The sequence below is a fragment of the Lynx canadensis genome, chromosome A3 (genome assembly GCF_007474595.2).
Source record: "Lynx canadensis isolate LIC74 chromosome A3, mLynCan4.pri.v2, whole genome shotgun sequence".
Classification (NCBI taxonomy): Eukaryota; Metazoa; Chordata; class Mammalia; order Carnivora; family Felidae; genus Lynx; species Lynx canadensis.
This window is the reverse complement of record NC_044305.1, coordinates 51,328,630-51,341,120: the sequence shown is the minus strand read 5'-3', so window position 1 is coordinate 51,341,120 and position 12,491 is coordinate 51,328,630. Positions and strand designations below refer to the sequence as shown.

General features: G+C 38.2%; 1 protein-coding gene across 5 annotated transcripts in view; it reads left to right on the top strand.

Annotated features, from left to right (window-relative positions):
- Positions 1-12,491, top strand: part of CCDC138 (coiled-coil domain containing 138) — a 141,566-nt gene that overhangs the window by 26,604 nt on the left and 102,471 nt on the right. For 4 of the 5 annotated variants that reach the window (XM_030310274.1, XM_030310270.1, XM_030310271.1 and 1 more), the window contains one exon: positions 380-499. In XM_030310274.1, the coding sequence (XP_030166134.1) occupies positions 380-499 (120 nt within the window). The remainder of the gene's footprint in view (positions 1-379; positions 500-12,491) is intronic. The other variant, XM_030310269.1, reaches the window with a different exon arrangement.

Below are 12,491 nucleotides of genomic sequence, written 5' to 3'. Positions count from 1 at the left end.
TATAATTAATTGTGGTATTAGTCATATATGCTTAAATACATTGATTAAAGTCCTGATTCAAGGAGTTCTATTTTTTTTTTTAATGTTTACATTGAGAGAGAGGGGGAGCACTCACGTGCACGAGGCACAGAGGGGCAGAGAGAGAAGGAGAGAGAGAATCCCAAGCAGGCTGTGGTCCATCAACGGTGAGCCTGACACAGGGCTTGATCCCATGACTGTTGAGATCATTACCTGAGCCGAAATCAAGAATTGGATGCTTAACTGACTGAGCCAACCATGTGCCCAGAGGAGTTCTAATTTTTAATTACTTTGTGTTCAGTAGCGTTTGTGACATGGAATCCACACCTAATTTTTAAATCAGATTTTTTTCCCCTTCTAGCAGCACAGTGCAGAAGTTGAGCACTTAACTGAAGTTCTTAAGGAAAGAAATAAAGAAAGTAAGAGGCTAAGGTCCTCTTTTGATGCATTAAAAGAATTGAATGATAACTTAAAAAAGCAGGTAAGATCTATTTTAGTATATACTAGATTTCAAAGTATTCTTAAAACTTCTATCATCTATACTTAAATTATTTATCAAAGTCTTAGAATATATTCTATCTAGAGAAATTTTATTAACTTTATTTGCTAACTTTATTTTGTATAATACTTCCAAATATAAATATGGTATTCTTAAGCTTTTGGTTTTTCATCATCTATTTTAGCAACTAGTTGAGATGCTTTTGCAATTTGAAATTTTTAAAATTAAAAACAAGCAAAAAAACCTGCTTGATAACCTGGGGATTTTTAGGCATTTAGCTAATCTAATACTACTTCTATTAACTGCTGTTTTACACCACTGCTTATTTAACATTCGTTTATTTTCTGGGTATGTATTATGTGCTAGGCAGTGTACTAGAAGGAAGCCTACACATTGCTTGTAGTCCCATGAGTATAGAGTGCTATCATGTTGTACTGTGATTATGTGTGTGATGTAATCTTGGTTGCTACTTAATACTGAAGTTGCAAATATTTTTATGAGTTGTATCTTTTTTTCTTTTTTTGTTTGTTTAACTTTCGCCAGTTTTTGACTGAAAGATGTGAAAGAATATGTTGAAGAGAGATGAGAGACTGATTGTGTGTGTATTTGTGGGAAGAGGAGAAGTAGATGAGCAGAAACTGGGCTAAACCCAGTCACTTCAAAAATTAAAGCTTTGGGCTGGAAAACTATATGGATTCTAAGCTCAGACTCTCAGAGATAATATGAATCCTGGAATTCCTTAGGTAGCTATATGTTCTCAGTTTCTCTTTTTGATGTCCTGTAGTCACGGCTTGTTACAGCTTTTCTCAGTGGCCTTGATAACTAGGGATACTGTTTCTCATTTCATCTAAGTTCTTTGGCTTCTCTGAATTCATTTATGGCCTCCCACAGTTGGAGTATGGCCTTCACTTATGGTTGTTTGGAAGCCTGCTTTATCCCTGGTGAGATTACTTTTTCCCATCACACTCAGTGTAGTGCTCTCTCCCTCTCTTTTTTAAATTGTAGTTGACACACAACATTGTATTAGTTTCAGGAGTACAAATTAATGATTTGACAACTTTGTATGTTACGCTGTTCTTACCACAAGTGTAGGTACTGTCTGTCACCAGACAACTCTAGCACATTTTTTTTGAGAAGGGTTTCTTTAACTACTAGCCAAGGAGCATTGTTGCCTATACCTATCTTTTAAGGTTATACAATTCTTAATAGTCTTGCATGTGTTTGTATGAGTATCTGGTGAGCGGAGTGGATATGTAATTATTAAGTGATCAACCTATTGATAATTGGATTTTTGATCTAGTATGTCCAAACTGAAAAAGCTTGGGAGAAACCCTTTGGTACCAACTGGCAGAATGCTTTTTAAAACAATTTTTTAAGTTTATTTATTTTGAGAGAGAGAGAGCACATGAGCGAGAGAACACAAGTGGGGTAGGGTAGAGAGAGAGGAAGAGAGAGAATCCTAAGCAGGCTCCCCACTGTCAGCACAGAGCCTGATGTGGGGCTTGAAATCATGAACTGCGAGTTTATGACCTGCATCGAAATTGAGACTCAGGTGCTTAACTAACTGAACCAATCAGGTGTCCCCAGGGTGCTTTTTTATAGTTACTTTGTTTAGTGTGGATAAGGGATCGTTTTTTGTTTTCTGTTAAGGATGAAATAGTAAATACTTTGGACTCTGTGAGCCATACAGTCTGTCACAATGACTCAACTCTGACATAATGCAAAAGCAACTATAGTCAATAAGTGAGTGAGTATGGCTGTGTTCTAATAAGACTTTATAACAACAGTGTTCAGATTTGGCCCATGGGCTATAGTTTGCACTATGAGTGATATATACAGCTGACCCTTGAACAACACGGGTTTGCACTGTTATACTTATATGCAGATTTTTTTGATAAGTAGTACAGTACTGTAAATATATTTTCCTTAGGATTTTCTTAATAACATTTTGTTTTCTCTAGCTTATTTATTGTAAGAACATAGTATATAGGAGTAAAACATACGAATTATGTGTTAATTGACTGTTTGTTATCACTAAGGCTTTTCTGGTCAACAGTAAGCTATTGTAGTTAAGTTTGGGGAGTCAGAAGTTCTATATGAATTTTTTATTGCCTGGAGGTCAGCACCCCTAACCCACACATGGTTTAAGGCTCAACTGCATTTCAAAATTGCTAAATAAAAAGGTAAGTTATTTCCATGACTGTCTTAAGTAGTAATTTGTGGCACCAGTGGGCATAAATAAGTTTGAAACAATAATAACAACATCAACGATAACAAATCCATTAAGTCATGCTAAGCTGAGGAGGCAAGGATTAATATTCAGGACTCACCAGGCTGGAGAGTCCCTGTGGACAACATAGGTCCTCGGTTGAAAAAGCAGCAGGGAAGACACTCTTAAATACTGAGAACAAACTGAGGGTTGATGGGGGGGGGGGGGGGGGGGGGGGGGGAAGGGTAGGTGATGGGCATTGAAGAGGGCATCTTTTGGGATGAGCACTGGGTTGTATGGAAACCAATTTGACAATAAATTTCATATACTAAAAAAAAAAAGCAGGGTTGCACTCTAGGAAGAGGCCAATTAGAGGTAGATGGAACCCTCCTCTGATTGAAATTTCCTAAATGATCTTAGTTCCTGTTTAGAGTAATCAGTCTCCATTTTGAATTCCTAGAATGAGCCCTCTTTTTTTTTTTTATTTGATTTTTTAAATTTACATCCAAGTTAGTTAGCAGACAGTGCAACAATGATTTCAGGAGTAGATTCCTTAATGCCCCTTACCCATTTAGCCCTTTCCCCCTCCCACAACCCCTCCAGTAACTCTCTGTTCTCCATATTTAAGAGTCTCTTATGTTTTGTCCCCATCCCTGTTTTTATGTTATTTTTGCTTCCCTTCCCTTGTGTTCATCTGTTCTGTGTCTTAAAGTCGTCATATGAGTGAAGTCATATTTGTCTTTCTCTGACTAATTTCGCTTATCATAATATTCTCTAGTTCCATCCACATAGATGTAAATGGCAAGATTTCATTCTTTTTGATTACTGAGTAATACTTCATTGTATATATATATATACCACATCTTTATTCATCTATCGATGGACATTTGAGCTCTTAGAATGAGCCCTCTTTGAAAGAAGATATCATGTGCATAGAATTTGTAAATTTTCTTAGTCATTCTGTATGAAATTAATAATTACACTAAGGGCAGAATCACATGACTATGAAGAGAACAAAAATGCCCCAGACAATATGAATATACCTGCGAGTGATCCAGATATTGGAGCTACTAACCATGACTTTAAAATGATGATTACAATTAAAAAACTGATAGGGATGCCTGGGTGGCTCAGTTGGTTAAGCGTCTGACTGCGGCTCAGGTCATGATCTCAGGGTTTGTGAGTTCAAGCCCTGCGTCGGGCTTTGTGCTGACAGTTCAGAGCCTGGAGCCTGCTTAGGATTCTGTGTCTCCCTTTCTCTCTGCCCCTTGCCCACTCTCATTCTGTCTCTCTCTCCCTGAAAAATAAATAAACATAAAAAAAAGTTCTTTTTAAAGTTCAGAAAGTGATTAATATGTTCAAATAACTAGGAAAAAAAGATTGAGAACTTCATTAGAGAAGCAGAATATGTAAAAAGGAATTAAATTGAAATTCTAAAACTAAAAAATGCACTAATTGAATTTCAAAACTCCAGTGAAAGGATTTAACAGTAGATAAGTCACAGCAAAAGACAGGATTAATGAACTGGAGGATCATTTCCTAAAAAATCTTGAAATGAAAACATTGGAGAAAGAATAAGAAACATTTGTTAAAAGTTTTAACATGGAATTCAAAAAGAGATAATAGGGCTTGATAAATTACTAGCCAGTTTGATCAAAAAGAAAAAGGAAAGGACCCAAATCAAGAATGAAAGAGATCACAAGCAACACAGAAGAAATAAAAGCAATAATAGAATATTATGAGCAGCTGTATGCCAATAAAATGGGCAATCTGGAAGAAATGGACAAATTCCTAGAAACATAAACTACCAAAAGTGAAACAGGAAGAAGTAGAAAATTTGAATACACACATAACCAGTAAAGAAATTTAATTAGTAATCAAATATCTCCCAAAAATCAAGAGTCCAGGACAGGTGAGTGTCCAGGGGAATTCTACCAAACATTTAAAGAAGAGTTAACACCTATTCTCTTGAAGCTCTTCCAAAAGATAGAAATAGAAGGAAAACTTCCAAACTCTTTCTATGAGGCCAGCATTACTTTGATTCCAAAACCAAAGACCCCATTAAAAAGGAGAACTACAGACCAATTTCCCTGATGAACATGGATGCAAAAATCCTCAACGAGATATTAGCCAACCAAATCCAACAATACATTGAAAACACCACAACCAAGTGGGATTTATACCTGGGATGCAGGGCTGGTTCAGTATCTGGAAAACAATCAATGTGATTCATCACATCAATAAAAGAAAGGATAAGAACCACATGATCCTCTCAATAGATGCAGAGAAAGCATTTGACAAAACACAGCATCCTTTCTGATAAAAACCCTGAGAAAGTAGGGATAGAAGGATCATACCTCAAGATCATAAAAGCCACATATGAAAAATCCAACGCTAATATCATTCTCAATGGAGAAAAACAGAGCTTTCCTCCTAAGGTCAGGAACAAGATAGGGATGTCCACTCGTAACCACTGTTATTCAACATAGTATTAGAAGTCTTAACTTGAGCAGTCAGGCAACACAAAAGGCATCTAGATTGGCCAGGAGGAGGTCAAACTTTCACTCTTCGCACAGGATATGATGCTTTATGTGGAAAACCCAAAAGATTCCACCAAAAACCACTAGAACTGATTCATGAATTCAGCAAAGTTGCAGGATATAAAATCAATGCATAGAAATCGGTTGAATTCCTACACAACAACAATGAAGCAACAGAAAGAGAAATCAAGGAATCAATCCCATTTACAATTGCACCAAAAACCATAAAATCCCTAGGAAGAAATCTAACCAAAGAGGTGAGAACTCTCTACGTTGAAAACAGTAGAAAGCTTATGAAAGAAGTTGAAGAATAAACAAAAAAATGGAAAAATATTCCATGCTCCTGGATAGGAAGAACAAATATTGTTAAAATGTCAACACTATCCAAAGCAATCTACATATTCAATGCAATCCCTATCAAAATAACACCATTCTTCACAGAGCTGGAACAAATAATCCTAAAATTTGAATGGAACCAGAAAAGACCCCGAATAGCCAAAGCAATCTCGAAAAAGAAAACCAAAGCAGGAGTTATCACAATCCTGGACTTCAAGCTGTATTACAAGGCTGTAATCACCAAGACCATATGGTACTGGCACAAAAACAGACACTCAGATCAATGGAACAGAATAGAGAACCCAAAAATGGATCCAAAAACGTATGGCCAACTAATCTTTGACAAAGCAGGAAAGAATATCCAATGGAATAAAAACCGTCTCTTCAGCAAGTGGTGCTGGGGAAACTGGACAGCAACATGCAGAAGAATTAACTTGGACCACTTTCTTACACCATCCACAAAAATAAACTCAAAATGGATGAAAGACCTAAATGTGAGAAAGGAAGCCATTAAAATCCTTGAGGAGAAAGCAGGCAAAAACTTCTTTGATCTTGGCTGCAGCAACTTCTTACTCAACACGTCAAGGGAAACAAGGGAGGCAAGGGAAACAAAAGTAAAAATGAATTATTGGGATCTCATCAAAATAAAAAGCTTCTGCACAAGCAATGCTAAAAGGCAACTGACAGAATGGGAGAAGATATTTGCAAATGACATATCAGATAAAGGGTTAGTATCCAAAATTTATAAAGAACTTATCAAACTCAATACCCCCCAAAAAATAACCCAGTGAAGAAATGGGCAAAACACATGAATAGATACTTCTCCAAGGAAGACATCCAGATGGCCAACCAACACATGAAAACATGCTCAACATCACTCATCATCAGGGAAATACAAATCAAAACCACAATGAGATGATACTACCTCACTCCTGTCAGAATGGCTAACATTAACCAGGCAACAACAGATGTTGGAGAGCATGTGGAGAAAGATGATCCCCTTTGTATTGCTGGTGGGAATGCAAACTGGTGCAGCCACTCTGGAAAACAGTATGGAGGTTCCTCAAAAAACTAAAAATAGAACTACCCTACGACCCAGCAATTGCACTATTAGGTATTTATCATAGGGGAAGAGGTATGCTGTTTCGAGGGGGCACATGCACCCCAATGTTTATAGCAGCACTATCATCAATAGCCATAGTATGGAAAGAGCCCAAACGTCCATCAATGGATGAATGGATAAAGTAGAAGTGGTATATATATACAATTGAGTATTACCTGGCAATCATAAAGAATTAAATCTTGCCGTTTGTAACTATGTGGGTGGAACTGGAGGGTATTTTGCTAAGTGAAATTAGTCAGAAAAAGACAAATATATAACTTCACTCATATGAGGACTTTAAGACACAGAACAGATGAACATAAGAGAAAGGAAGCAAAAATAATATAAAAATAGGGAGGGGACAAAATATAAGAGACTCTTAAAGATGGAGAACAAACAAAGGGTTACTGGAGGGGTTGTCGGGGGGGATGGGCTAAATGGGTAAATCATTGTTGCACTATATGCTAACTAACTTGGATGTAAATTAAAAAAATAAAATAAAAAATAAGAGGAATAATAGGGCAAAAACAAAATATGGTAAAAGAAATGATCACTTACTATCCAAAACGGTAAAAAACAAACAAGCAAACCCACCAACCTACAGATTCAAGAAATTATGTTAAGCCTAAGCAGGGTACATATTTAGGAAAACCATACAGAAGAACACTGCTTTAATTTTAAGACTGCTAAAAACATTAACTAAAGATAAAATCTTAAAAGTGATCAGAGAAAAATAAGACCAGGAACAGTAAAACTAATGACTAACTATTAAGGAGGAAACATCCTATGTCTTAAATATAAATAGGAAAAGAGAAAAACTCCCTTTCTTGTAATAGGCCAGTGTAATCTTGAAACTAAACATGTCAAGAATGTTACAAGAAAAGAAAAATTCAAACCAGTTACATGAATATAGATGTAAAATTTTTAAATGTTAGGTTGAGTCTAGCAATGCATAAAAATAATACAACTGAGTGGATTTAATACAGGAATACAAAGGTGATTTATCATTTGAAAATTAACACATTATCTAATAAGAGTAGAAAAAGAGTAGAAAAATCAATTTCTGCTGATAATAAAATTGAGCACCATGTCAATAATAGTAATAAAAGAAAACTTAATTTTGATAAGTATCTACAAAAAAAATCCAACAGCAAAATCATACTTAATATGCGTTATTGAAATGTCTTCCCTCTGAAATCAGAACAAAGTGTCCTCACTGTTCCTGTTTCTATTGAACACTATAATGAAATTGCTAGTCAGTGCAATAGGGAAAAAAAAAAAAAAGTAGAAAATAAGTATTGGAAAAATAAGGATCATAAGAAGTAAGACTTATCTACTGATGATATGATAATGTACTTATATACAGAGGTATCCAAACAAGTAAGTAGAATTAAGATAAGTATACAGACAAGTATACAGACAAGTTAGTAGAATTAAATAAATTTAGGAGAATCTTTGGATATAAGTTCAATATTCAAAAACCAGGTGTAGAGCAGAACAGAGTCTCCGGAGCCAAGCGTAGACGAGAGGCCCACGGAAGAGGGTAGGAAGGGCAGCGAGGCGGTGCACGCTCCACGGACTGGCGGGAGGGAGCCGGGGCCAAGCAGAGCCCCCGAGTCTGGCTGGCAAAAGCGGAGGGGCCGGACGGACTGTGTTCCGACAGCAAGCGCGACTTAGCGTCTGGGAGGTCATAAGTTAGCAGCTCTGCTCGGAAAACGGGAAGGCTGGAGGACAAAGGGAGGGAGAGCTGCTGAGCCCCCAGACGACAGAGCTCAGTTTGGTGGGGAACAAAGGCGCTCGCCAGCGCCATCTCCCTCGCCCATCCCCCAGCCAAAATCCCAAAGGGAACCAGTTCCTGCCAGGGAACTTGCTTGCTCCCAGCAAACACCCAACTCTGTGCTTCTGCGGAGCCAAACCTCCGGCAGCAGATCTGACTCCCTCCCGCTACCACAGGGCCCCTCCTGAAGTGGATCACCTAAGGAGAAGCGAGCTAAGCCTGCCCCTCCTGCCCCCGTGCACCTTGCCTACCCACCCCAGCTAATACGCCAGATCCCCAGCATCACAAGCCTGGCAGTGTACAAGTAGCCCAGACGGGCCATACCACCCCACAGTGAATCCCGCCCCTAGGAGAGGGGAAAAGAAGGCACACACCAGTCTGACTGTGGCCCCAGCGGTGGGCTGGGGGCAGACATCAGGTCGGACTGCGGCCCTGCCCACCAACTCCAGTTATACACCACAGCACAGGGGAAGTGCCCTGCAGGTCCTCACCACTCCAGGGACTATCCAAAACGACCAAACGGAAAAATTCCCCTCAGAAGAATCTCCAGGAAATAACAACAGCTAATGAACTGATCAAAAAGGATTTAAATAATATAACAGAAAGTGAATTTAGAATAATAGTCATAAAATTAATCGCTGGGCTTGAAAACAGTATACAGGACAGCAGAGAATCTCTTGCTACAGAGATCAAGGGACTAAGGAATAGTCACGAGAAGCTGAAAAACGCTTTAAATGAAATACAAAACAAAATGGAAACCACGACAGCTCGGATTGAAGAGGCAGAGGAGAGAATAGGTGAACTAGAAGATAAAGTTATGGAAAAAGAGGAAGCTGAGAGAAAGAGAGATAAAAAAAAATCCAGGAGTATGAGGGGAAAATTAGAGAACTAAGTGATACACTAAAAAGAAATAATATACGCATAATTGGTATCCCAGAGGAGGAAGAGAGAGGGAAAGGTGCTGAAGGGGTACTTGAAGAAATTATAGCTGAGAACTTCCCTGAACTGGGGAAGGAAAAAGGCATTGAAATGCAAGAGGCACAGAGAACTCCCTTCAGACATAACTTGAATCGATCTTCTGCACAACATCATAGTGAAACTGGCAAAATACAAGGATAAAGAGAAAATTCTGAAAGCAAGGGATAAACGTGCCCTCACATATAAAGGGAGACCTATAAGATTCGTGACTGATCTCTCTTTTGACTTGGCAGGCCAGAAAGGATTGGCACGAGATCTTCAGTGTGCTGAACAGAAAAAATATGCAGCCGAGAATCCTTTATCCAGCAAGTCTGTCATTTAGAATAGAAGGAGAGGGGCCCCTGGGTGGCACAGTCGGTTAAGCGTCCGACTTCAGCTCAGGTCACGATCTTGCGGTCCGTGAGTTCAAGCCCCGCGTCGGGCTCTGGGCTGATGGCTCAGAGCCTGGAGCCTGTTTCCGATTCTGTGTCTCCCTCTCTCTCTGCCTCTCCCCCGTTCATGCTCTGTCTCTCTCTGTCTCAAAAATAAATAAACGTTAAAAAAAAATTAAAAAAAAAATAGAATAGAAGGAGAGATAAAGGTCTTCCCAAACAAACAAAAACTGAAGGAATTTGTCACCACTAAACCAGCCCTACAAGAGATCCTAAGGGGGACCCTGTGAGACAAAGTACCAGAGACATCACTACAAGCATAAAACATACAGACATCACAATGACTCTAAACCCGTATGTTTCTGTAATAACACTGAATGTAAATGGATTAAATACGCCAACCAAAACACATAGGGTATCAGAATGGATAAAATAACAAGACCCATCTATCTATTTGCTGTCTACAAGAGACTCATTTTAGATCTGAGGACACCTTTAGATTGAGAGTGAGGGGATGGAGAACTATTTATCATGCTACTGGAAGCCAAAAGAAAGCTGGAGTAGCCATTCTTATATCAGACAAACTAGACTTTAAATTAAAGGCTGTAACAAGAGATGAAGAAGGGCATTATATAATAATTACAGGGTCTATCCATCAGGAAGACCTAACAATTATAAATGTCTATGCGCCGAATACCAGAGCCCCCAAATATATAAAACAATTACTCACAAACATAAGCAACCTTATTGACAAGAATGTGGGAATTGCAGGGGGACTTTAACACTCCACTTACAGAAATGGATAGATCATCTAGACACATGGTCAATAAAGAAACAAGGGCCCTGAATGATACATTGGATCAGATGGACTTGACAGATATATTTAGAACTCTGCATCCCAAAGCAACAGAATATACTTTCTTCTCGAGTGCACATGATACATTCTCCAAGATAGATCATATACTGGGTCACAAAACAGCCCTTCATAAGTTTACAAGAATTGAAATTATACCATGCATACTTTCAGACCACAATGCTATGAAGCTTGAAATCAACCCCAGGAAAAAGTCTGGAAAACCTCCAAAAGCATGGAGGTTAAAGAATACCCTACTAAAGAATGAGTGGGTCAACCAGGCAATTAGAGAAGAAATTAAAAAATATATGGAAACAAACGAAAATGAAAATACAACAATCCAGACGCTTTGGGATGCAGCGAAGGCAGTCCTGAGAGGAAAATATATCGCAATCCAGGCCTATCTCAAGAAACAAGAAAAATCCCAAATACAAAATCTAACAGCACACCTAAAGGAAATAGAAGCAGAACAGCAAAGACAGCCTAAACCCAGCAGAAGAAGAGAAATAATAAAGATCAGAGCAGAAATAAACAATATAGAATCTAAAAAAACTGTAGAGCAGATCAACGAAACCAAGAGTTGGTTTTTTGAAAAAATAAACAAAATTGACAAACCTCTAGCCAGGCTTCTCAAAAAGAAAAGGGAGATGACCCAAATAGATAAAATCATGAATGAAAATGGAATTATTACAACCAATCCCTCAGAGATACAAGCAATTATCAGGGAATACTATGAAAAATTATATGCCAACAAACTGGACAACCTGGAAGAAATGGACAAATTCCTAAACACCCACACTCTTCCAAAAGTCAGTCAGGAGGAAAGAGAAAGCTTGAACAGACCCATAACTGGCCAAGAAATTGAATCGGTCATCAAAAATCTCCCAACAAATAAGAGTCCAGGACCAGATGGCTTCCCAGGGGAGTTCTACCAGACGTTTAAAGCAGAGATAATACCTATCCTTCTCAAGCTATTCCAAGAAATAGAAAGGGAAGGAAAACTTCCAGACTCATTCTATGAAGCCTGTATTACTTTGATTCCTAAACCAGACAGAGACCCAGTAAAAAAAGAGAACTACAGGCCAATATCCCTGATGAATATGGATGCAAAAATTCTCAATAAGATACTAGCAAATCGAATTCAACAGCATATAAAAAGAATGATTCACCATGATCAAGTGGGATTCATTCCTGGGATGCAGGGCTGGTTCAACATTCGCAAATCAATCAACGTGATACATCACATTAATAAAAGAACAATATGATCCTGTCAATTGATGCAGAAAAGGCATTTGACAAATTCAACCTTCTTAATAAAAACCCTTCAGAAAGTCAGGATAGAAGAAACATACTTAAACATCATAAAAGCCATTTATGAAAAGCCCACAGCTAACATCATCCTCAATGGGGAAAAACTCAGAGCTTTTTCCCTGAGATCAGGAACACGACAGGGATGCCCACTCTCACCGCTGTTGTTTATAATAGTGTTGGAAGTGCTAGCATCAGCAATCAGACAACAAAAGGTAATCAAAGGCATCAAAATTGGCAAAGATGAAGTCAAGCTTTCGCTTTTTGCAGATGACATGATATTATACATGGAAAATCCGATAGACTCCACCAAAAGTCTGCTAGAACTGATACATGAATTCAGCAAAGTTGCAGGATACAAAATCAATGTACAGAAATCAGTGCATTCTTATACACTAACAATGAAGCAACAGAAAGACAAAGAAACTGATCCCATTCACAATTGCACCAAGAAGCATAAAATACCTAGGAATAAATCTAACCAAAGATGTAAAAGATCT